We start from the raw sequence: 25735 nt of genomic DNA on the forward strand, positions 1-25735 counted from the left end.
CTTCTAAGCCCAAAGATGCTGAGAGGTCCAAAAGAATCAACACGGATGTACTCCCCCGCATCTATTACTTGGTGTAAGTTGTTTACCAGGGCAACCAAGGCTGTTTCTGTTCCCAAACCAGGCTTGAAAATGGAATGAAATGGATCTAAATAATTCTAAACAATCCATCTCATTCAATACTGTCTGGAATTGAGAAGCCATCACACTCTAAAATAACTTGCCCAAGAATGGCAAATCTCACACTGGGTAGTAATTGTTAGAAAACATAGTGTCTAAGCTTGGTTTCTTCAAGACTGGCCTTACTACTGTTTCCTCCAAGACAGCAGAGACCACCTCATCCCTCAAGGAAGCATTAACCACTTCCAAAGTCCAAGAACTCAGTGTAATCCTACATACACATGGAGACCATCTGCAAAAAGTAGAAGGAGGTGGGCTGGAAGAAGCACAAACAACAACTACGAGAGTATGCAGAGAAGATAACACAAGCTGGTGAGTGTACCTGAAAACTATACATCATCTCACATATATGTAGTATATTGTTGAGGAATTAAGCATTTCGAAGATACTCTAGAAAACACGTTTTCCTAATGGGGAATACTGAGACTGAGAAAAGACTTGTCCAAGGAGGCCATGGCAAAACACTCTTAAGCACAACCAACCAAAAAGCTGGATGAGGCACACAGGCCACAAGACTGAGGCATAGCAGAGAAAGTATACAACAGTAAGGCACAAGACAACTCTCTCTCACAAGCTCAAGGAAATAACTCATCACTGCTGGATGGGAGATGAGTATTACCGATTGCCGCTGTGTGCTCTTGATGCTGCTAGGCCCACAATCACCTCCATATAATTCCAGCAGGGTGGCAAAGCCAATAAAGCGAAGATGACAGAGTTACTTTCGCTTATCCCCTGCCACCACCACTGCAAATTTCCTGCTGCTGAAAGCACTGGTAGTGCTCTGATCACAAGCAAGATAGCTTAGCCAAGCCAAGCTGGAAAGAAGCTAAGAAGCCAGCTTCAACAGTAGCCAAGATGGGCTGAACAGCTGGGCCAGGAAAAGACAGCTTGGAGCAGCAGGAACCCAATCAAGGAAGGAGAAGGCTAGTGATCATTTTAAACTGTGTAGACTTGCACCTCCACAATAATCAAACCCCTTCCCCCCTCACCCATGTTACACAGATGTTTTTGTAATCATTTTGATTGTATACCAAGAGAGAAAAAAATGGTCTAGAAGTAGAAACAAAACAAAACAAGCAAGCACAGTCCGATTAATTTTGGCAACTGCCCAGGAGCCCCCAAAGCTTGCCAAAACCTGGACAGTTAGCAACCCTACCCCTGCCCTGCCAAAACAAAAACATGCAAGCAAAAATTAAAAAAGAAAGGGTGAATTTCTGTCATAGTGAGCCTCCCCAATCAAGGAAAGTTTTTCTAACTTGCCAAGCATAGTTATGAAATGACTCTGCTGGCAACACTCCCTTTTATCCGAAGCATAAGGGCAAGCAGATCAACAGAAAGAGATAGCACTAGAAGATAAAGGCTGACTCTTTTACATGCTTAAGAGGCAAATCCAAAGCTCTATGCACACTCTGTTACACACATGTAGTTTCCAGACAAGTAAACTCTGCTCTCCACCTCTCCCCGCAATTGATTTCAGTGACACAGGAAGCTCTGTGCATGCAGAGCTACCCCCAAAACTGAAGTAAAGGAGAAAGTGTTGCATGTACATCAGAGCTCCTGCATATGTGACAAATCCTTAGACAGAGCTGCTAAAAGTTCATAAAGAAGGCATCCTAAGGAAGCAGAGGAGAAAGGCCTTTAAAGAGAAGGCCACACAGTCTCTTTACAGAGAATGCCAATGTGTCACGACCAGCAAGACCTCATCCAAAGAGGGGAGGACGCATGATCTTCTTGCAGCCCCTAGCATAGATTGGGGCCCTGAAGACTCCTTACCCCTTGAGGCTCAGCCAAAGGCCACTTCCTCATATGGCACCATACCCAAGGCAGAGTGAATAGCAGGGACCCTACTGTCCCTTGTCAGGATCACATACCAGCTCTGGATGCCCCTTCATAACCCCTGCAACTGGGTTGAAGGTCAGGTCCATTGACACAGTGCTCAGTTATCACTCCAATGCCTGCCATCCATCCAGTCTATTCTGAAGGCAAAGACAAGTCTCACAGATACTCTGGATCCTGGCCCTGAGCTCTTTCAGCAAGAGGCTCTCTAAGGCCTATCATTCCCTGGCTATTCAGTGCTGGTACAACAGCTCTGAGGTAACTTCTTAGCTTCCAGGTCCACAGACTTGCTTAGTGAATTGAGGGACTGCTTCCATGCCTAGCTGGGAAGGTGTGAACAGGATTCAGATAGGGATGGGGGCAAGTGAGCTGCCTTCTGGATCAGTTAAGAACACAGTACAGGACCAGAAGCCTGGGTAAGGCTAAAGAGAAGTGAGAGATTCATTTAGCACAAGGGATGACCATCTCACCCACTAAAATCTCTCATGTTCCAGGTTGCTTGAGATCACACCTTTCACCGATTCATCTTAAAGCCCAGAGTTAACTGTAAAAATCTCCAAAGCCAAACGGCTTTTTATTGACATGACTAACATAATTACCAAAAAAAATCAGAACTATGAGCCAGCACAGCATGCTCAGTATTTCTCGCAATTTGAAATAAGGAGAATAAATCTCATCAGTAAGGAAATGAAGCGAATCTGAGCATATCACCATTTACTACACACAGTCAATGGGGCTGAGTTTCATTAAGCTCCTGTGAAGGCAAGAATCGTAAAAAGGCTAGCGTCCATAAAAGGAGCCTTAACACAGCCTCAACCAAAGATTTTAAGCTCCTTGACATGATAACCATTGTCTCAGAAACCATCAAAATTAGTTTACCTTGACTTTTTAGCAGAGTGAGACATGTTCTCCAATTGATACAAAAAAGAATATCAAAGCACAATACTACCAACCTACATATTACAGCCCCTCTTGAATCCCATATTTACTGTGCCTCCGGAAGTATAAAGACTGAGAAATGTTACTTCAAATTACAAAACAATTACACATTTGTCACCTTACTATTGCTGATGGTTTTAAACCATACTCTTTAGTCTCCTATTTAATCAAACTGGAAGAGCAGAAGCACAAATAGTTTTCCATGTCTTATTGGTAATATGCCTATAAATAATCAAAGCTCAGGGTTTCACAGACTACAGGGACTACAGCTGCAGCAAAGGGACTGTGGAAAGGGAAGGGGATGTGAGTAAATCCCTGACTGCTGCAGATCCCATTACCTCATCCTGGAAATTGAATCAAATCAAATCAATGTATATCTCACCTCTCCAAAAACATACAAGGCTGCAAATAAAATAAAACACACAAACTTAACAAACCAGTAGGTAACAGACAAGGTTGAAACAAGGCGAGTTAAAACAGCACATAAGATGAAGTAACATCGGGGAGTGCTTGTAGGCACCAGTGAGATGAAATGGATGGCATGGGGAGAGGGATATAACATGAGAGATGGACAAACATCCTCCCGCTCTCCTTAGACTGAGCTGGAGATGAACTGATTTGTTCCTCCTCAAATTGGAAACAAATCACTTAATTTGCTGAGCCAATCCAAGGGGCTCAGGAAATGAAAAAACACCCCCTCTCCACCAGATCCCAACTCTCGAAAGCATCCCTCCCTTTACTTATCCAGCAAGTCAGATAGCAGTGGTAACAGAGGCAATGAAAGGACTCCCCATCCCCTTCCCCCTCTTTCTCCATTAATCTAACTCCCTGAGGAAAATGTAATGACAGAAAGAGCAGCGGCCATTGGGACTTGTAGGACTGAGGAAGTGTCATGCTTCCTATGGAAGACTCTTCTTCGGAGGATAACCTGGAGCTCCCCTCCCCAGAGTCATGCATTGTGGAGGCTCTGCCTGACTTGGGGTACCTTGAGGACTTGGTGTTGAGGACCCCCAGGATGATGGTCCTGGGGGATCTCAACTTCCATGGCGAGGCCGCTGTATCCGGGGTGGCTCAGGACTTCATGGCCGCCATGCCAACCATGGGGCTATCCCAACATGTCATCGGCCCAACACATATAAAAGGACACACGCTTGATCTGGTTTTCTCGACTGGGCAGGAGGATGGTGATCTGAAAGTGAGGGAATCAACATCTGTCCCTCTGTCATGGTCAGATCACTTCCTGTGGAGGTTTAGACTCTTGGCAGCCTTCCCCCTCTGCAAGGATGGGGGACCTATTAAAATGGTCCACCCCCAGAGGCTAATGGATTCCAGAGGGCTCTGGGGGATTTTCCTGCTGGTATGGCTGGTGCTCCTGTCGAAGCCCAGGTCGCTCTGTGGAATGCAGAGATGACTCGGGCAGTTGACATGATCGTGCCCAAGCAACCTCTCCCTCTGAGCAGAGCCCGGCCAGCTCCTTGGTATACACCTGAGCTGAGGGCAATGAAGCAAGAGAGGAGATGGCTAGAACGCAGGTGGAGGAAAACGCATGCTGAGTCTGACCAAACACAGGTAAGAGCTCATTATCGAGCCTACTCTGTGGCAGTGAGGGTGGCAAAGAGACAAGTTATTTTCCACAAGCATTGCATCTTCTCAGTGTCATCCAGCGGAGCTTTTCCGAGTGGTTCACCGTCTGTTACATTCTGGGCCAGGAAGAGAGGCTGTGGAACCTTCGGTTGCACACTGTGACAAGTTTGCATGGCACTTTGAAGACAAAGTCGCTCAGATTTGTCATGAATTGGACATCACAATTAATGCAGTTCCATTGGTAGAGGCGTTCAGAGCACCGTCTGGTCCAGTTTTATTTGATAAGTTTCAGTTATTGAGGCCTAAGGATGCGAACAAGGTGCTTGGCCAAGTCCGATAGACCACTTGTGTGCTTGACCCTTGCCATTCATGACTTATTAAATCAAACAAGGATGGGATGACCAGCTGGGTCCAGGAGGTTGTACATTCCTCCTTGAGAGACGGAGTGGTGCCGGCCGCTTTAAAAGAGGTGGTAATTAGGCCCCTCCTGAAAAAGCCTAACCTGGACCTGGAGGACGTTAACAGTGGCCAACATCCCCTTCATGGGCAAGGTGCTTGAGCGGGTGGTTGCAGGACAGCTCCAGGCACTCTTGAATGAAACGGATTATCTAGATCCATTTCAATCGGGCTTCAGGCCTGGTTTTGGAATGGAAACTACCTTGGCCACCCTGTGGGATGACCCCTGCTGGGAGAGGGACAGGGGGAGTACGACCCTGTTGATTCTCCTGGACCTCTCAGCGGCTTTCGATACCATCAACCATAGTATCCTTCTGGATAGGTTGTCTGGGTTGGGAGTTCGAGGCACTGCACTACAGTGGTTCCGCTCCTACTTGGATGGCCAACTCCAGAAGGTGGTGCTGGGGGATTATTGTTCTGTGCCATGGCAATTATGCCATGGGGTTCCACAGGGCTCTGTTTTATCCCCTATGCTGTTTAACATCTACATGAAACCTCTAGGAGAGGCTATCCGGAGGTGTGGGCTGCGGTACCATCAATAGGCAGATGACACCCAGCTCTACCTCTCTTTCTCATCAAACCCAGGTGAGGCAGTGGCTGTTCTGAATCAGGGCCTGGGCATGGTAATGGACTGGATGAGGGCCAATAAACTGAAACTCAATCCAGACAAGACAGAGGTACTGTTAGTGGGTGGTTCGTCTGCCCGGCTAGGTGATGTTCAACCTGTTCTGGAGGGGGTTGCACTCCCCCTAAAGGATCAGGTTCGTAGTTTGGGGGTGCTCTTGGATCCAGAACTGTCACTTGAGGCACAGGTGAACTCAGTGGCACGGAGCACTTTTTATCAGCTTAGACTGGTATACCAACTACACCCTTATCTGGACAGAGATAGCCTAGCTACAGTTATCCATGCTCTGATAATGTCTCGCCTGGATTACTGCAATGCGTTATATGTGGGGCTGCCTTTGAAAGCGGTCCAGAAACTTCAGCTGGTCCAAAACAGGGCAGCAAGATTGTTAACAGGGACTGGCCAACGAGCTCATATTATGCCAATACTTTTCCAGTTGCACTGGCTACCAGTCCATTTCCGGGCCTGATTCAAAGTGCTGGTATTAACATTCAAAGCTCTTAACGGCTTGGGGCCAGGTTATCTGAAGGATCGCCTCCTCCCATACGTGCCTGCCCGGACCTTAAGATCATCGTCAGCGGCCCTTCTCCGTGAGCCCCTCCCAAAGGAAGTGAGGCAGATGGCTACTGGAAGGAGGGCCCTTTCTGCTGTGGCACCCTGGCTGTGGAATGAGCTCCCTAGTGAGGTTCGCCTGCCACCTACACTCTATTCTTTCTGGCGCCAGGTGAAGACCTTTTTGTTTTCCCAGGCATTTTAGCTTTCTAGACTTTTAGCTTTGCTGTTTTAAATCTGTATTTTAAATCCCTGCATTGCTGCTACATTTTATTCTGGTTTTTTTTTTTTTCCTGGTTGTATTGTTATACTGTGGTATTAATGTTTTATGTATTTTATATTGTTTTATTGTGTGGTCTTTGGTTTTAATTTTTGTGAACCACCCAGAGAGCTTCAGCTACTGGGCGGTATAGAAATAAATAAATAAATAAATAAAGACAGATCAAGGGCATCCCAGGCCCTTGAAGGAGACAACAGTTGCCTCTTCCCCTCAAGATGTAGTCTTGGGCGCAGAGGCAGATGCTGAGTGGTCACCTAGCCCAAGTGGGTGCTGGCGCAAAATCTTTGGGGTTGGCGGGCTGCCAGACATGAAAGCACCTGCTTAAGGACTCCTCGTGCATAAAGGTATACTCATGAGCAAGGCTCTGCTCATGAATAGACCATTCCTCAGATGGCACTGATGGCCTACAGCTGTGCTCTGGATGGGGTTCTGAAGACTGAGGCTTAGAAGCCTTCAGCTGTAGATACAGAGTAATGGAACAATGTCTGTGACCAGCGCCAAGATGCCTGCCTTGTATTTCCTTGAAAACCTAGCTTTTCTCTGGAGCTCCTTGTGTTTGGGCTTGCCTTTGGTACTGATCCTGACTAATTCCCTGGAGCTCTACTTCTGTGTTCTTCACATCTCCTTTGAAGAACCCTGAAGCTCATATGAACTTCACTAGCATCACTATATAACACCAAGTTGGTAAGGGGGGAAAGCAAGGCAGGTATGTGCACTGAGGTTTCTAAGTTGTGGAGAGGTCTGGAATATCTAATAAGCTTAGAAATGACACATATCACAAAGTCCGAGCAATGCTGCTCAAAATACAGAAAACACCAACCGTTCAGTTAAAAGCTTGAGAAGAGAAACAACCCTGACAGGTGGAAGGGTCCTTTTGTTTAAGTAGTATTCATACACAGTAAATAACTTCCAGGTGGGGGTGGGGGGAGATGCCCAGATCCAAGTACAGAAAGGAAGATTTTGCATATTGTTCTGTTTCTGAAAGCTCCTGCAGCAATTCTGTGAAATTTAAAACTTATTGGTAGAGCATATGCTTGAGATGCATAACATATCAGGTTCTTTCCCTAACTTCAAGCTCAAGTACCTCACTTAACAGGGTTGGAGGGAAAAATGTACCTGAGGGATCAATGCAACTAAATAAATGAAGGTCAACAGGAAAGTAGTGGACTAGACTATCCTTTGTCTGACTCAGTATAAGGCAACTCCTTCTATCACTTTAGAACAATGGAATACAACAGAGCTCAAAACCTTTGTAAGACATTCCAGCTTTAAGTGGTGTGGACATCACCTTGACATGTTTTGTTATTTAGGGTCAGTCTAAAGCATTGTTTTAGATTCTTTAAATCAGAATTGCAACTTCATGAGGTTTTGTTGTTGTTTGTAAATTAATGAAGAAAAATATCTGTAGGTTATAAGGCACAAGTGTGCAAATATTCAGTTCATTAAGTTAGGGGAGTGGAGGGGAGAGAAACAGCAAACTTCATTTGAAAACTTCAAAAAGGAGTATCCTTTAAACATGCTTAGGTAACTAGGAAGCTTTCAAGGATGAAACTCGAGCTTGTGCTCCACACTGATATGTTAAAAAGTAGATAATTATAGGGTGAGGTCTATCAGCTTTTTCACAAGGATTCAAACCCTTAAGTCAAGCTACAATTTCGACTCTGGGAATGCCCTCATTACATGTATTAACTGCCATTTTAAAATGTATATTTATGCCTACAAACAAGGGGACTAAAATACAGTGCATATCTGGCATTAACAGCAAGTCTAATTAGGCAATATTTATATTAGCCCATAATAGTTCAAAGCATACGTGTTTACTGAAAAGCACAATGCAGTACTTGTAACATTTATTTTTACAGGACTTGTTCAGGCATGTGTGTGAGATATTCTTTCAGAGGTTAAACAGAGAAGCCATAATGTATTTCTGGAGATAAATTGCAAGGATTTCTATGAGAAAGTACAATATACAAACAACACTTTACCAGTTCATACATAAACACAGCCCAAAACCTTGTAGCAAGAAGCTTTCCTTCTTCCTGTTGTAACTTCAGCTCTGTGACAGGAAAAATGGTGGCTGTGTGCCAAAACAGGAGAAAGTGCCTTAAGCAGTGCAAGTGAGGACAACCGTTGGAGAAAACAAAAAATAGGCAAAGCATAGTATGGAATGGGCTATACCCCCAGGGTCATTAAAACAGCTGGCCCAACTGACACATTCTGGTTTCAAACTGGCAAAACCAAAACAAAACCTAATAAACGACTATGTTCGTTCTCTCTCTCTCTCTCTCTCTCTCTCTCTCTTTCTCTCATTCACACACACACACACACACACACACACACACCCCTATCTTCAGACATTCACACACAACAGTTAAAGAAGTATTTACTACCCAACTTCTACATGTGTTCAGGAGCTACTAACAAAAGTGCATAAAACAGGAGATAAGCCTCTCCCTTGGGAATTCAAACGGGAATAGGACCAAATGAAAATTGGCAGGGAGCTTAAGGTTCTGACCCCTACTCTGAATAATAATGATAAAATACCTGCTAGAAGTGATTCATCTTACGCTGAATACAATTCATACCCAGGTCAATTCAAAAACAATCATCAGAAGTTATGCATATGAACTCCATGCTGGCTGGGGCATGTTGGGAGTTGTAGGCCTTTTTTTCTGTCTAAACATGTATAGGATTGCATCCTGAATAGGTATAGCAGGTGTCAAAAGAGTAAGCAAGGCTAGATGAAAGACGCCTACCAGTTCAAGGACTAAACTTTCCTTATTATTCCATGAACACTTTGAATAGGTGGAACGTTTTCCTAGAAATTCTACAGCAAAAACACTTCTTGCATCCTGAAAGCCTGAGAAGCTAGTGTGAGGCAAGCTGAGAATGCCCAGTAAGAACATGCACAATGAACAGCTGCGAACTCCAGTCACGCACACTACAGAGACTAGAAAAGTGGCATATGTCCCTGGAAGATGAAGGTATGTTGTTCATACTATGCCCTGTGGTAAGGGAAGAAAGTCACACATGCAGGCTGCATACCCCTCACAAATCCTACAGTTGTCCAGGTCAGTAATAGGGAAGGGGCATTAGCTGGATCCCCAGAACACATGAACTGCAGAAATCAGACATACTGCATGCAGGCAGAACCAGGTCCTGAAATAAGCACTGTGCAAATGTGCTCAGGGTACATGGTCCTTTTAAGTGACAGATCTTCACTCCATTAGGTTCAGCAGGAACTGCTTTCACAGTACTACAATGTCTCACTAATAACATGATTGATGTGTCTTAATCATTATGGCAAGAACTCTTAGAAAAAGTTATCATACACTTTCCTAAATCAAAGGGGGCAGAGAAGAGATCAGCTCTTGTGAAATAGCACATCATCAGCTTCCAACTGCAAATTTGGAGATGCAAGCTGCAAAATCTCTTGTGGCTTAGAAAGTGGTACTGGGATTTAGCCCTCCAAGAGAGCTCACGGTGCTCCAGAGTGGCCACCATTTTATCCAATATGATATTCCAGGTAGGGTGGGAGAATGGGCTAGAAACTGTCTGAGAGGAATACAAGCCTTTTCTAGCAACTGCGTGTGCCTCACCAGGGAGACCTGTTTCTCAGTTTAATAGAAATGGGACAATGAAGGCAGGGAATAATACAGAGTTTCACTTTTAAATTCAAGTATTTGCAGGAGCAGCAGTCCAAAAATTCTGCTTGCTTCAGCTATCAGATCTTCCGTATTCGTTTGGCAAGTGGTCTCTAGCTGGCCCAAGAAAGTCCCGATTCCACTCTGTTCCTTTACTTTCCTCTGTAGCTACAGCAAGCTCTTTCTGAGTAGATGTGGTTTTAAACAAATTAAAGCTGTGAACAAGTAATGCAAAGCAATGAAGCAGCTGGATCAAAAATGTGCAATTTCCTAGGAATCAGAGATAAAGGATCTGTACAAGTCCAACTCTGAATAGAGCCATTTCACCGGCAGCCTAATAATAGTAAAATTATTTACTATTAAATAGTAGTAGTAGTAATAATAATAATAACAGTCAGGAACTACAAACTGAAAGTGCAATAGAAAGACACAAATATCTAAAGGGAAACAAGCATGCACAGTCTTTCATAGGAGTCTGAAGCAACAGAACTGTTGGCTTGTGAAGATCAATGTTTACCCTATAAGATCTTAAACTGATTTGAACTGAATGAAGTAAAAGAAATATTCCTATACTATAACAGGATCAAGGCATTTGCAACCCAGAAACAAAGTTGCAGGAGTTCTCAGGTCAGCGAAAAGGTGAGGTTAAAAAAAAACACAACTGAGCCAATTTCAAGCAGTTACCAATAGCTCTCACATGTCATGCCAGCTGGAAAGAAATGGCAGAAGTGTGTGATTACAGATGCAATACACTCCACAGATTTACATCGAATTCACAGAAAAAACAATTGATGTTCATGCACGTGTGCAAGCACACACAGTTCATTAGATGGATCAGAAACCTCAGATTAAATGACCCCTTGTAGTACACTGTAAAAGTGATATAATTACTTTTATTGCCGCATCCATTTTAGCATCCTTTCGAACTGATCTTCTACAGCTAAGCTCTATTATAATTAAAACATATTGCCATTTCCCCATCCCACCCCCATATTATAAAGCATTTTTCCAGAACCACGTCAAACATGATGGATTTTCTATACAATAGCACTCGCATTTAGGAGTCCTCTCTTTTACAATGGAAATTGGAACTTAAATAATCTACCATCTATATGCCACCCAATCCAGATCTATACAGAGTTATGACTCTAACTGTACCAATAGTCTACAACACCTTTGCTGAGAACAGGATGAAATAGAGGTGCCATTTGCCACTTACTTGCTTACTCGGATCAGTCGCAACTCCCCCCCTCGAGCAATTAAGTGGCAAAGCATGCTTTCCCACCTTCATCACTGTGGTGTACTCTCATACAGTCAGAAAGAGCAGTACAGATTTAGAACAGCTGCATCCCTATCCTTTAAGACCAAGAGTTTCAGTTTTGCAGCACTCTTTGTAACTTGGGTGAAAAGCAATGTGGCGACCATCCTGGCTTTCTCCCAACTTCAGAGAAGAAGCTATGATTGCTCTACTATGCTTTTCGTAATCTGGAGAAGAGCAGCATCACTTTTTTACCCACTACGAAGAGTATCTAGTTACCATCCCCTAATTTAAGAAATTGGAACTGTCCAGTACTTCTCTTTCCAGCAAAGGAAAAGACTAGGAGCATGACAATAGTTTGTAGGGCAAGCTGGGAACCGTGTTTAATATTGTGCATATATCACGAACAGCTTAAATGGTGGAACTGTGTAGCTTTCAGTCAAAGTACTAACTTTGCTCTGATTGTTACACATGGTCACGACAAAACTGTTTCTCTTCTTTCAAACATGTCAACGTGCGTTTTTTCTTCTTCAAAGGGCAAAAAGCAGCTTCAAGGGGGTAGGGACCTAATTTCATTTGGAAAAATGGAGCAGGGTAAAGATTAAACACCCTTCCCCCATTGCTGCTAAAATCAAATAGGCAGTCCCCACACCCCAGCAACATTTCAGTTCTTTAAAAAGAGAAGAAGTTGGGAGAACCATCACAGATCTCCTGTACAAGGTGTAGTTTGGGCCTTGTACGAAGGTTTACAAACTTAGGCAATGTAATGTTCCTTTTTATAGAACAGTTGCAAGAATTGTATCTTCTTTATTTCTTACACTTTTAGACCACCTAATAACCAGAATTCTCTAGGCAGTTACTCTTCTCTGCAAGGTATGAAAATGGAGAATTTTACAGTAGTGGTAAGGAGATAAATTCCAGTGAGAAAGACCCCATGCATAATCTGTTTCTGAATCAACACAAATGTCTATGTAGTATTTAATCTGGTAATTGTTACAAGCTAGTTTGTACGGCAGAGGATGAGATGGCTAGATAGCATCACCGATGCAATGAATATGGACTTGAGCATACTCCGGAAGAGAGTGCAGGACAGGAAGGCCTGGTGTGCTATGGTCCATGGGGTCATGAAGAGTCGGACACGACTGAACGACTGAACAACAACACTTTGTACACATAAAAGACCTGTTCCACCATACCTATTTCCACTCACAACATGCGTGTGTGTGGGGGGGGGTGAGGCGGCAGCATTTCCAACATTTCTGCTAGTTCTGTACAATACTTTAGACATGTTCTACAATACAATTCTATTTATCAAAACAGCCCAGAAACATCCCAAACTTTTAGATAAGCCAAGCTAGATAAACAAAAGCACCGTATACATAATGATTACACTGGCATAAGGCTACACAGATAATGGTTTCCGCTGTATCAAATATTATTTATTTATTTATTTCATTTCTATACCGCCCAATAGCCGAAGCTCTCTGGGCGGTTCACAAAAATTAAAACCAAACAGCACACAATAAAACAATTTAAAATATATAGAACATTAAAACCACAATATAACAATACAACCACAATAAACCTAGCAGCAGCGCAGGAGTTTAAAATACAGATTTAAAACAGCAAAGCTAAAAGTTTAGAACCCTAAAATGCTAAAATGCCTGGGAAAATAAAAAGGTCTTCACCTGGTGCCGAAAGGAATACAATGTAGGTGCCAGGCAAACCTCACTAGGGAGCTCATTCCAGAGCCGGGGTGCCACAGCAGAAAAAGCCCTCCTCCTAGTAGCCACCCGCCTCACTTCCTTTGGCAGGGGCTCACGGAGGAGGGCTGCTGACGATGATCTTAAGGTCCGGGCAGGCACATATGGGAGGAGGCGATCCTTCAGATAACCTGGCCCCAAGCCGTTAAGGGCTTTAAATGTTAATACCAGCACTTTGAATTGTGCCCAGAAATGGACTGGCAGTCAGTGCAGCTGGAAGAGTACTGGCGTAATATGAGCTCGCAGGCCAGTCCCTGTTAACAATCTTGCTGCCCTGTTTTGGACCAGCTGAAGTTTCCGAACCATTTTCAAAGGCAGCCCCACGTATAACGCATTCCAGTAATCCAGACGAGAAGTTATCAGAGCGTGGATAACTGTAGCTAGGCTATCTCTGTCCAGATAAGGGCGTAGTTGGTATATCAGCCTAAGCTGATAAAAAGTGCTCCGTGCCACTGAGTTCACCTGTGCCTCAAGTGACAGTTCTGGATCCAAGAGCACCCCCAAACTACGAACCTGATCCTTTAGGGGGAGTGCAACCCCCTCCAGAACAGGTTGAACATCACCTAGCCGGGCAGACGAACCACCCACTAACAGTACCTCTGTCTTGTCTGGATTGAGTTTCAGTTTATTGGCCCTCATCCAGTCCATTACCATGCCCAGGCCCTGATTCAGAACAGCCACTGCCTCACCTGGGTTTGATGAGAAAGAGAGGTAGAGCTGGGTGTCATCCGCATATTGATGGCACCTCAGCCCACACCTCCGGATAGCCTCCCCTAGAGGTTTCATGTAGATGTTAAACAGCATGGGGGATAAAATAGAGCCCTGTGGAACCCCATGGTACAATTGCCATGGCACAGAGCAATAATCCCCCAGCACCACCTTCTGGAATCGGCCATCCAAGTAGGAGCAGAACCACTGTAGTGCAGTGCCTCCAACTCCCAACCCAGACAACCACTCTATACACATGACGTCAGGTAAGGTACATATGCAGTACTGCAAAATATGTTACTAATGGGTCACAAAGATGGTTGAATAATAAAATTAAGGGGGATGTGGAAATTTCAAACCTCAGTTCTTTCCCCAAACAGCTCCCAAGATGTCATTTCCATTTTTGGCAGGCAAAGCACTCAGTTCACTAGGGAATTACTGAGAAAGGGTACACCAAACAGAAAATCACTACAAAAATCAAGCTAGTGATTGCCACATGTTCTAAGAGAAGCCTGCCATTAGCACGCCTCTGATTTTTTAGAAGGGAATCAACTGAACAGTTTGCCGCTCTAAACAACTGTGGACTCCTAGAAATATTAGCCAGCCTTTATGAAGTACTGCTGTGCAGCTGTTCACCTCAATATATATGAACATATGAAGTTGGCTTATACTAAATCAGGCCATTGATTCTTCTAGCCCAGTACTATCTACTCTGTCTACAACTCTCCAGGATCTCTGGCAGAGCTATTTTCCAGCCCTGCTACCTATGATTTTTTTAAGTGGACATGCCAGCAGGTATAGAACCCAAGACCTTCTGCATGCAAAGCATGTGAGATATAGACCCTGCCCAGAAGGAGAAATGCAGCATCTGAGGCATTTTGGTACTGATCATGGAAGTCTGGTTTACTTGATAGAATTTCAGTTTTCTAGCTGCATGGCTACAGAGATAACTTGGATAATGTGTTGGCAACAGTGGTCAAGATCAGAAACAAAGAGGTGGGGAAAAAAAAAAAAAGACAAGCTTCATTCTTTTCATTTTTCAAATCATGTAATTTCCAAGTTTATATACCATGACTATTTGACATGCTTACTCAAATATTTAAGAATCAGAGAAGAGAATAGACACCCTGCACCTAGTTGCATCTAGCATGCAGGGGCTAACCTACTCTCCCTCTGCCCCTACTTGCAACCACTAGGCAGCAATATCAACTTGGTTTTCTACACACCTTTCTGGCACAAGAAGAACTGATGAAAACCTACAGGGAAAAAGGTTGAGCAAACTACCCCTGCATTTGTTCTAATTTTGGAATTAAACTATTCTAGAAGATGTATAACAAGGCCAACAATTCAAATTCATGATCCCGTTAATCCCATGCAGCACAGATGTGTCAATTACTTATAGCCCTCTAGAATGTTTTCAAGCATAGTCAGTACTGAAAATGTTGCCTTGCAGTATCAGCTGGAAGACTGTGCTACATACAGGAAATTATCAAGTGCATAAATGGTATTATACGGTTTCCAAGACTCACAATCCACAACTACTGAGGTTCACAGAATAACTCACTGTCTAAGGCAGGGGCGCAAAACCCGTAGCCTGCGGGGCGCAAAACCCGTAGCCTGCGGGGCGCAAAACCCGTAGCCTGCGGGGCGCAAAACCCGTAGCCTGCGGGGCGCAAAACCCGTAGCCTGCGGGGCGCAAAACCCGTAGCCTGCGGGGCGCAAAACCCGTAGCCTGCGGGGCGCAAAACCCGTAGCCTGCGGGGCGCATGCCCCCCCCAGCCTTCACTGCACCCCTTCTGTTGCTATATTCTCCCCCTGGCCAATTTCCTCATACAGATCACTCTTTTCCTGCTGCTGCTAGCAGCAAGGAAAGATAAATCTGTGTCAGGATTGCTGGAATTTGCGCAGGCAGCTGTGTGTATGTGTGCAGGCTTCGAGCCAGCATCACGTGTGACCCTTGTGGCCAAAAAGGTTGTGAACCCCTGGCTTAAGAGGAGACATATTTTTTCCTCTCTTTGGAACATGTCAGGCAAAGAGGGAAACTACTAGGACAGCAGTGGTGGACCTCAGGCCTGGGGGCCAAATCCAGCCCTCTGGGATTCCCCAGGTGGCCCTGCCTCCTTCCCAGTTATGGCCCCTTTCTCCCAATGACCAGTAAGCTTTTTCCCAGCTTATATGCTGGGGGACTTTGTAGTTTTTGAATTTTGGGCCCCACTCCCTCTGCATTTGGTGCCAGCTACCACTGGAATGTGGCCCCCAAGAGTTTCTCTGAAATTCTCTTTTCTGAAATTCAGCCCTCCAGCTGAAAGAGGTTCCCCTCAACTAGGAGATGTATATGATGTAACAATCTGGCATGAACCAATATGCCTAGGAAGGTTTGCTGGTGACTTCTAAGAACTGATATGATTAAATTCTTGTGCTGGACACAATTGAACTGGACACCATAATTAAATCTTAAAGCACAGGATTAGTACATTATCAGCAGATTAAAAGTGATAATTTTAATCAGAGCTCTCCCCTGAATGGAGTTCAGTGCTGATGGCGCTGTAATATAGGAAATATATGTCTGAAAACTGTTTTCCAAAAAAAAAAAATGAATCTGCTTGAGAGAAACATGCATTAACCAAAGAGTCTCTAATCACTGATATTAAAAAATAAGAAAAAATTGATTAACTGGTAAAAACAATCTAGTTTAGGTCTGTCAAATCAGTTTAACTAACAATGACCTGGTTCGCATGACATGGCAGGCTGATCTGGGGTTGTTTATCCGTGGTGCATGCTAGGTGCATGAGTGTGACATTTTGGATATACAATCCCTACTTGGGGGTTATCATGTTGTGCAAACCTGGCCACCAAGAGTTATTTGAGGATTAAACAACCCTCAGTTTGTTGTAGGGTTATGCAAGAGTTGTTTAACCCTCAAATAACCCCTAGTCACTGGCTTTGAAAAACACAGCAACCTCTGCTTGGAACTGCATATTCAAAATGTTGCTCAGCACATACCACAGCTCATCATGGGTTAAATAACCCATGGTGAGCCAGTCCTGTTGTAGGAACCACTCCAGTACCTCCATATGAATCTTACTGTGCATTGTTTCTTAAGTATTTGTTCATCCAGTTATGTAAGCAATTTTAAATTAATGCAAATTAATAAAGTGCTGTTGATTTCACATCATCTCTGACAAAAAACAGAGAGCATACATATGCAAAATGAACTTGGCATTCACAAATGTCTTTCAAGCCATCAAACAAAGGGAAGAAAAACCAAAACCCTCATCTTGGTTTAACAGCTGCAGAGTATTCTTGCTTTACGCAGAGTTAGAAAGCAGTCCACTTATAGCATTTACATTTGTATATGATTTCTAGCAAAGTAAAAACAGATATTTTAATCCTCTGTTCTTAAAACATGAATTTGCACATAGTTCCACTGATATCAAAGGAAATGTATGTACATAAGTGTTTAAAGAATCAGGGCCTCAGGGCATGGATTAATTAAAAAGTAAAAGTAGAGTTCAGCGTTATTGTCAGATTTTATTCAGTCTGGGAATGGGGAAGGCAGAAGGCTAAGGTTTAGAAGGAGGATATACACCCAGAATTTCTTGCTGCACAACTTTTAAAACTGCATCGAAGTCCTCATTTCCATCTCTACAATTTACAGGTGATAAGATTCTATTCACTATCTATGTTATATTATTATTACTTCCTAACATGACACTAAAATTTCCTTAAGTTCTTGTTCATTATTATTATTAAGTTAGAAGTTTATAGGAACTTCTGGAAATAATAAAAACAAATATAAACAATAAGTGAAGGGTCAGATACAGGAATGTTATGCATGTTTACACAGAAGTAAGCCCTATTAATTCAATAGGACTTATTCCTAGGTAACTGAATTGATTGCAGCCTTAATCCTTAATCCAATACATGTTACTTAGAAGTGAGTCCCATTGAGTTCAAGGGGGGCTTACTCCTAGGTAAGTGGGAATAGGATTGCAACTTACATACATACTCTTAAGCATTTGAAACAATAGGTTTACTATTAGTTTTCCCTGAACAATTCTAAATCAGTTTTTAATATTGCTCACACAAATCTGAAAACAGGCTCACTTCAGCTGTCCGCCCCCCCCCCCCAATTCACTAGGACAAATACGTTCACACAACTCAAGTAAATTCTACATTACGACTGAACATTTTGCAGAGAGCGATTTATTGGAATTTCAGTACACAATGCTATTTCTTCATTGCCACATTGATCCTTTGAATATTAAAGCCATATCTTCTATTTAAACAAAAGTGAAAACATGCATTCAACTGTCTCATTAAAACTGCAAAAACTCAAGCAACTTCATAAATCGACAAAGGTAAGGGTGAGCAGCCTATATTTCATGAAGACTTTCCCATAAGTATTGGGTTGGCAAAACAAAATCACAAGACAAACAGAAAAGTCCTCAATATAACTAGAAATACGACATTTAAAAGAACACATAAATCTCAAATTAAAAAATGGCAAAGTTTCTGCTGACACTGGTAGGCTAAAGATTTTATTCAAAGCCTCTTTCTGAGATACAACTTTCTATTTCCCCCTATCTCTCTCCCCTCTGTCTGTGGCTTCATGAAATCTTGGTGTATAGCCATTTGGTGTAAAGCCATTTCGAAGGGCTTGCAGCTCAGAAGTCTACTTCTCCTTTTCATACACATTTGTTGCTGCTCTTCAGTCTGCTGCATTGTAATCATTGTGTACATAAGTCGGTGCAGTCAGGGCAATTTCTAGTCTTCAGTCCACATTCCCAAAGTGTGTCAGGTCAACAAAGAAAAGCACTTTCTGTCAACATCTGGAGCATTTCAAGCCAAGATTCAATCCAAGACCATAAAATGGGAGAGGCGAAACCTGATCCCCTGAAAAATACTGCCATGTGAATACAGGAGGATGCTTCAACAACCGTCAAGATCCTTATCAGGTATAGAGCAAAGGGGAAGGTCTTGGGGACAAGGAAGGTGATCACATGTTATGAAGGAGATGGAAGAGCAGTCTGCTATGAAACAGCAGCCAGAAGCAGCCAATTTACCACCAAATTTTAAGTGCAGTTACCATTTACTTCTCTAGCATCAAGCATATACATAAAATCTTGCAGAACAAGGACTGAGGCAGTACCCAAAACAGATTAGAGCCAATGCCCAATTTCACAAGAATGACTTAAATCATTTTTATACATTTCCCATGTCTGTATAGTTTCATCACCACACCACCCTGCATTACCCATGTTCTCATATTACCTATTATTATCTTTGCTCTCTTGCAAATATTATGCCAACTGTTATCCACTGTGGTGAGAGGCTGCACTTGCTTCTCAGAAGGATATTCTGGATACGCTATTGCTCTGGTAGACAGCAACTTATATGGTGGTTTTTAGGACTATGTTTGTATGCAGGAATATGGTGATGCATTTCATCTAGAATATTAGTAGAATTTCTAAAGATTATAATTCAAATTAAAAATGACTGTTTCCCACATTAATCATATTCACATGTGTGAGTGACAAAAAGGCATTCTCCATGTCTCCTGGAGTAATAAAAGCAACAATCCAAGGTTTCCCAAGCACAACTAATACAAAACACAGGCAGACGGTTCACTGGCAGTGCTCACCCTTGGCCTGGAGGCAAACAGATCAAACCGAAAGAGTAGGAGTGGGACCATATGGGCCAACAGAATGCTTTAAAGGTGTCTGTTGGGAGAGCCCTTACAGAAGCAAAAAGCATGCAAAAAATAAATCCACTGGCATCCATTACCAATAATATTCAGGGCACACAAACCCTTCTCCTATACCAACTGGGATAGTGTGAAACAGCACTTCATTCTGTCTTTAAAAAGACATTCTGGAATAGCTTCTGTTCGCTCTTGTGCTTCCCTAGTAATGCTGGTCCCACACTCTGAGAACCACTGGACAAAGCACTAGAATCTTTGCCACCCACTACAATGAAGACCGTGGAAAATTTACAAAATCCAAAGGAAGTGTATGCCTCATGCCTACATGTAGCTGCTAAAGCCTTTCCTAACTCTGAAGGAGAGCAGCACAAAGCTCTGCAGGTGGGCAGTGGGGGAGAGGAATAGCCCTGGTAGGCCAGGTGCAACCTATGGGACATAAGTAATCCACTGCTGTTTTAATGTTGTGGCCCTTCCCATGGCATCAGCTGAACAGCTTGATCCCCCCCTGAATATCTTACGAAATGGCAGTACATAGGCTACTTTCACAAATGATGTGATCAGTTATGTCATTTGCTGTGTCTGTAATTTTAGTACAACATATGCGCTGCCTAGAATATAAATTTTACTGAAAAACGGCTCTTTTCCACATCAACACATCCACACATGTAGAAAATTGCACAAAAAAGACTTTAAATGCTCTTAGTGTGAGAAACATACTCTGTACTACTTTGCAATGAGAAGAACGTTTTATGCCCTTCTGCATTCCAGAACCAATAAATATAAAAGTGCTGACATCGCAATTACTCTAAAACTATTCCTATCAGAAACAGCAAACCATTTATATTCATCCCCTTTCTTCCCACAATTATGAGCACAAATCAAGACAAGCGTATTGCTTTCAAGTTCAACAGTATTCATAGAGCGAAGAAAACTAAAAAACTTCTAAACTTCTGTTCACTTATACAATCTGAAGTACAAGATTCCTCTGATCACTGGATAGTTTAAAAGTGCTTGTGGCGTACAGCGATTTTACCCCTCAAAAGGCTTAAGCAAAGCAAACATCTTCGTATGTGTCTTGAAGTTTATGACTCCCAGTGGATTGCACTAGTGAAATAAGAAACCACATCTACAGTCATTATATTCTGACAAGGTAATTTGCTAGCATAGCTCTGAAAGACACCAAGTTCATAAATGAGCTGTTTAGAGAGAGATAACTGTTGCGAGATTACTAGGACGATTTGAACATAGACTTCGATCCAGCGGAGGAGGAAAAACAATTAAGAACAGTGCAACACTGGGTACAGATCCCATTCAGCATGTTCACAACCAGTATGAATTAAAACTGTATAAAGTCTCAGTAACATGACAAAGCCATTTGTCAGGCATATTTTTACGTTTCTTTTCTCAAGTACTATCAGCTGAAAACCTTTAAAGCCTTAATGCATTCATGTCAGTCATTTCCCCTCTTTCATCCAGGTATCAGTCACTCGTCATGTTTCTGATCCTTTGCAATGGGAGCATTAGCCAATAGAAGGGAAAAGGTCTTTAGCTGATTCTATTAAATAATCAGAGTGGCCCTTCATTAAGCCTAGACCTCCCTTGTCCTCATATATTCTCATCCCAGTTTCTCCACATAAAATGATTTTTAAATGAAACTTTAGTAGTGACACCATTTCCTTGCTGGAGCAGTTAAAAAGGAACGAATACACGTGGTGGGTGGAAGAGACATAGTCCACCTTATGTTTTAAAAGATTAATATTTTCACCAGCATTTCCTTTAAACCGTCACCACCAGCAGTAACTGTTTTCAAAATTGATATTAGCAGAAGAGACAAATAAGAGAGATATAAAGTGCTCTCTTAAAAAAGCAACCTAAATGGTGACAGACTATGCTGAAATTAACCTTCTTGTTTCATTAACAGGGAAAACCAAGAGCCAAAATGCTGTACTATCCCATATCTAAACACACAGGGGCTACAAAAGCTAAGTGATAACCTAAGAAGTAGCTTAGCAGGACTTTCAGAAAGTGTTTAAATCTTTTAACACACAGTTCAAACACTCATTTTATAAAAGGCAATGACATCCCCTGAGGTGCGTTTTCACCAGATTACATGCATGCTCTTAAGGTGCATATGTTAAGCTATGAGCTCAAATCCCACTCCTACAACATGCCTTACTGCTCTGCATAGAGACATTTCAACTGGAAAGGCACGAACAGGTCTTTCCTTTTTTTCTCCTAAATCTGGATAATAATAAGACTGATGCAATCAGGAACAAGACTTATAAAAGCCAAAGAAAGTCAAGGGGTGACGGGGAGATGCATTTTCATATGCCTTCATAACTGACCAGTGACAGAAAGAAACATACACAGAGGCAGTTGTAATGCAATAAAACCCTAATGCAAATATTTTTGAGGTACAATTCACATCCAGAATATGTCTCCTCTGAGCTTCAAAGACCACAGGGAATTATTTCATGCCATTCAAGCCATTCACAAAAGATACTCGGTGTCATGATTCAGAACCAAAAATGATATTTGAAAACAAACAACAACTAAGCAACGTCTCCAATCTCCCCTAAGGCCAATCTATAAGTACCAATACTTGTATGGGTACTGCAATCCTACAACTTCTCCCACATATCGCTATTTAATTAAGGACGATGCACGAGGTGGTATCATTATACTTTGCATTTCTCTGCCTCCTGCCAGCAGCACCCGACTGCATGCAGCAGGGAAACACAGAGTGCAATGACATCATGTTACACATCTTCTTACCTAAACATTGCCAGCAGGACATGGGAGGAGATATAAGGTGATGGTGGCCACATGTTTATTGCAACATGCAGTTTTAACCTTAAAGTGGATGCATCAACACCTACCTGCAGTTGGGAGGTGGATCTAAGGTGATGTCAGCCAACTCCTTCTGAATCCTATGGCAAGAAATCAAGAGAGAAGGTAAGTAATGTCATAAAGTCCCAGTGTAGGAATGCAGTATTACTTCCACACATAACAGCCACAAAAACCTATTGAGAGTGATAAGTTTGTTGCATGAATCAATGAAGACATAGCCCGGTCAACATTTCTTAACTTCAGTGATCTTCATAACAATCATGTAACTGACACTATAGTTATGCTCACTTCACTGTCAGGACACACAGGCTAAGAGACACCTTTTGGCTCAAAAGCAGCAAAGAACAAAACTTTGAGGCCACTTCTATCAATACCTTCCAATGGGATGTACTAGTTTCCCAGAGAGGCTGCTAAACCAAAATGCATTCTAACTGATCATCTTAATGCCATCACAGGAATGAACGCAAAATAGTATGGACAGATTTCCCCACACTAACCACAATGGAGGAAATCCAAGCATCAATTAAATCAGTAACAAAATTCCCATTGATTTTTATCACTTAAGGGGTAAAAGGAAGCTATGGTCAGAGATGTACAAAGTATTCCTTCTCTTTGCTTCTCTTTCCCCAAGAGAGGGCACAGAGTTATTAACAGCCAATACCAGGATCTGCCTTCCCCTGTATAAATTTCTAATGAAAGGCTCCTCCTCTTTTACTACCTCTGTGTCACAGTAACATCAATAGGAATAAGATGGGAGGCATCAGACAACTTGCTGAAAATACTGATTTGCATTCCAGTCATACAACAGATATACAAGAAGTATCATACATGTGAAGTTAGTAGAATGGAAATATTTTCACTCTTAATTGACACTGATGATTCTTCTTATTGAAGCAACAGATAGATTTTGCATGAAAATCTGAAAGTAAGTGTTGCCTTCTGGTGAATTTAAGAAATGGAAAATACTCTAAATGCAAGCAACAATAGAAAGTAGCATTTTGCCATATGGAAGATTAATATTTCACATCTAATCAGGTGGACTTAAAGCAGCTACCAAACCTTAATTAATCTTTACAGTACTCCTGTACACAGACAAGTGTCATCTTCCACATCTACTGATAGATGAAGAAATTAAGTGCTTTACTCAAGGCCACGCACTTGAGCAGTACATGATACAGTAAATTCAGTAGCAAGGCAGGAATTAAGCAGAGATATTCTTGGTTCCAAGTCACATGCTCTGAACCTTTCTTGGTGTAAATTCAAGGGGAAGGTTAGAACTATAGCTATGACAAAGCGATTCTTGAAAGAAAAAAAATAATGCATCTGGGGAGTGGGTGACAATGCTGATGTGGGATGAATTCTGTGCAGAAGTTGTGAATTCTGCAGAAAGAACAATGGCACAAAGATATCAGTGAAGAAAAGCCATCACAACCTCTTAATTGTATAGGCAGATCCTCATGTTTAAGGATAATCTCACCTCTTGGCACTGGTAGAGAGGAGCTTGGAGTTTTTACTCATGCTGACTTTACTCTCCTTTTTCTTAGGTGTGTTTGTCTCTTTCTCGGTCTGTTGGTTGGAGGATGAAGATGAGGAAGAGCTGGTGCTAGCCCTCGAATCGTCATCCGACATAGCTACCCCCCGCTACGTACCCCAAACCTGGAGAAGAGACACCACAAGAGCAGGGAGGGAAACAGAGAGTTAACACTCGGGCAAAGAACCTAATTCTCGTGGGAGGGTGTGTGTGTGTGTGTGTGTGTGTGTGTGTGTCTAGGGTCTACCTCTTCAGAAACATTTCCCTCTCCCTCCAAAAGCTCTGAAGGGAGAAACAGAGAATGGATTCAAAGAGGAGAAAGAAGGAGCTTCTCCCGCTCCCTGGTTCAGTAACATTTAGTGCCAGCTCCATCTCTGGAAATGTGGAGAGAGGAGAAGGAGGGGGACACACACAGGCCACAACAATTAATAAAAAGGAAACAGGATTAGGGAAACTAAGTAATTTCCTTAAAAAATCTCTTCCTCCAATCCTTCACACAAGAGACCAATCAACCGCTCTCCCCCAAATATCTAGTCCCAAGAGCATCTACATGGAGAAAAAGGACACACAGGACACACAGAGAAGATCAGCGCCTAGACAGCAGGAAAAATTGGTGGAAGAGGAGCAGAATCAGTGCCAACAAGGTTATGGGGAAAGAAAAGATGCAGTAGCTCGAGAGAAGCAGGCAGTACCAGGAAGGGCTAACTAGAAACGGGGGTCGTGGAGGGGGGGATGCCTAAAGAGATTAGAGACCACAGCAAGTATGTGTGTGTGTGTGTGTGTGTGTGTGAGAGAGAGAGAGAGAATACTTTTCAGAAGGTGCATAATCAGTGACTTACTAATTCGGGGGAGGGGGAAAGGTTGCCCCGAAAACGCAAGGAGTAGAGTGCAGGGGGGGGGGGGATCTGTATTGGGGAGAGAAACCAGTAGCTGTCGGCAACCATTTGTGTGTAGGGGATAGCGATAATTTCCCAACTAAAATTAAAAGGGGGGGGGGGCGACAGGGAAAGACTCCCTCCAATTTGAGAAATGGACACCCTCCCGCACTCCTCGTTTCCCCCTTCACTACTTCTCCACCCTCAGGGACCCCCTTCTTCTTTTACTACACCCCCTCGCAATTCCTACCCCCTCCACCCCATCTCTCGTGTCCTCTCTCTCAGGCAGGACCCGGGGGGAGGGGGGAAGAGTTACACATCCAGGCACCCTCCTGCCACTGCTGGCCTCCCCAGCTCAGCCAGCGGGAGCGGCAATGTGCGGTGGGGGTGCGATACCTGACAGCCCCAGACAGGATCGCCCCGATTCCGGCCCCCCCTCCCCCGTCTCCTTTGCCAATCCAGGTCGCTCTCCCATCTCTCGCTTTCCCAGGGCAGCCAACAAAGCCCCCCCCCCCGCTCCTCTCCTCCTCCTGCCGCCCTTTCCCGATTCCCCTCAGCACCCTCCCGGGCCAAAGCCGTGCCGGGGGGAGAGGGAGCTGCGCCTCGCCGTGGAGATGGGGTGCCCCTCTCCCCATACCTCTCCCTTTGTGTCTGGCTGCTCCTCCTCGGTGCGGCTGGGCCTGGCCACTCGTGTCTCTCTCGCTGGGAGAGAAGCGGAAGTGCTGCAACAGCAACTATTAAACAGGCAATGGCTTCCCTGCCTGCCTGCCTGCCTGCCTCTGCCCCCCCCCCCAAGCAGGGGAGGGCAACCAGCCAGCCGGTGTCACACACATTGCTATGTATATTTATAGTATTTGCATACATACATACATACATACATGCGTGTGTGTATATATACATGCACACACACGTATACATACATATACATTCTTTTTCTCAAGGGGGGTGGGGGT

General features: G+C 43.3%; 1 protein-coding gene across 1 annotated transcript in view; it reads right to left on the minus strand.

Annotated features, from left to right (window-relative positions):
• Positions 1-25492, minus strand: part of UBE2E1 (ubiquitin conjugating enzyme E2 E1) — a 68710-nt gene extending 43218 nt beyond the window's left edge. Inside the window, exons 1-3 of the mRNA XM_084858334.1 lie at positions 25420-25492; positions 23854-24032; positions 22406-22456 (exon numbers count right to left, since the gene is read on the minus strand). Coding sequence (XP_084714460.1) covers positions 22406-22456; positions 23854-24005 — 203 coding nt within the window. The 5' untranslated portion in view covers positions 24006-24032; positions 25420-25492. The remainder of the gene's footprint in view (positions 1-22405; positions 22457-23853; positions 24033-25419) is intronic.
• Between the last annotated feature and the right edge of the window lie 243 nt (positions 25493-25735).

The sequence above is a fragment of the Heloderma suspectum genome, chromosome 5 (genome assembly GCF_057233095.1).
Source record: "Heloderma suspectum isolate Gila_16-S chromosome 5, 16-S_ref, whole genome shotgun sequence".
Lineage (NCBI taxonomy): Eukaryota > Metazoa > Chordata > Lepidosauria > Squamata > Helodermatidae > Heloderma > Heloderma suspectum.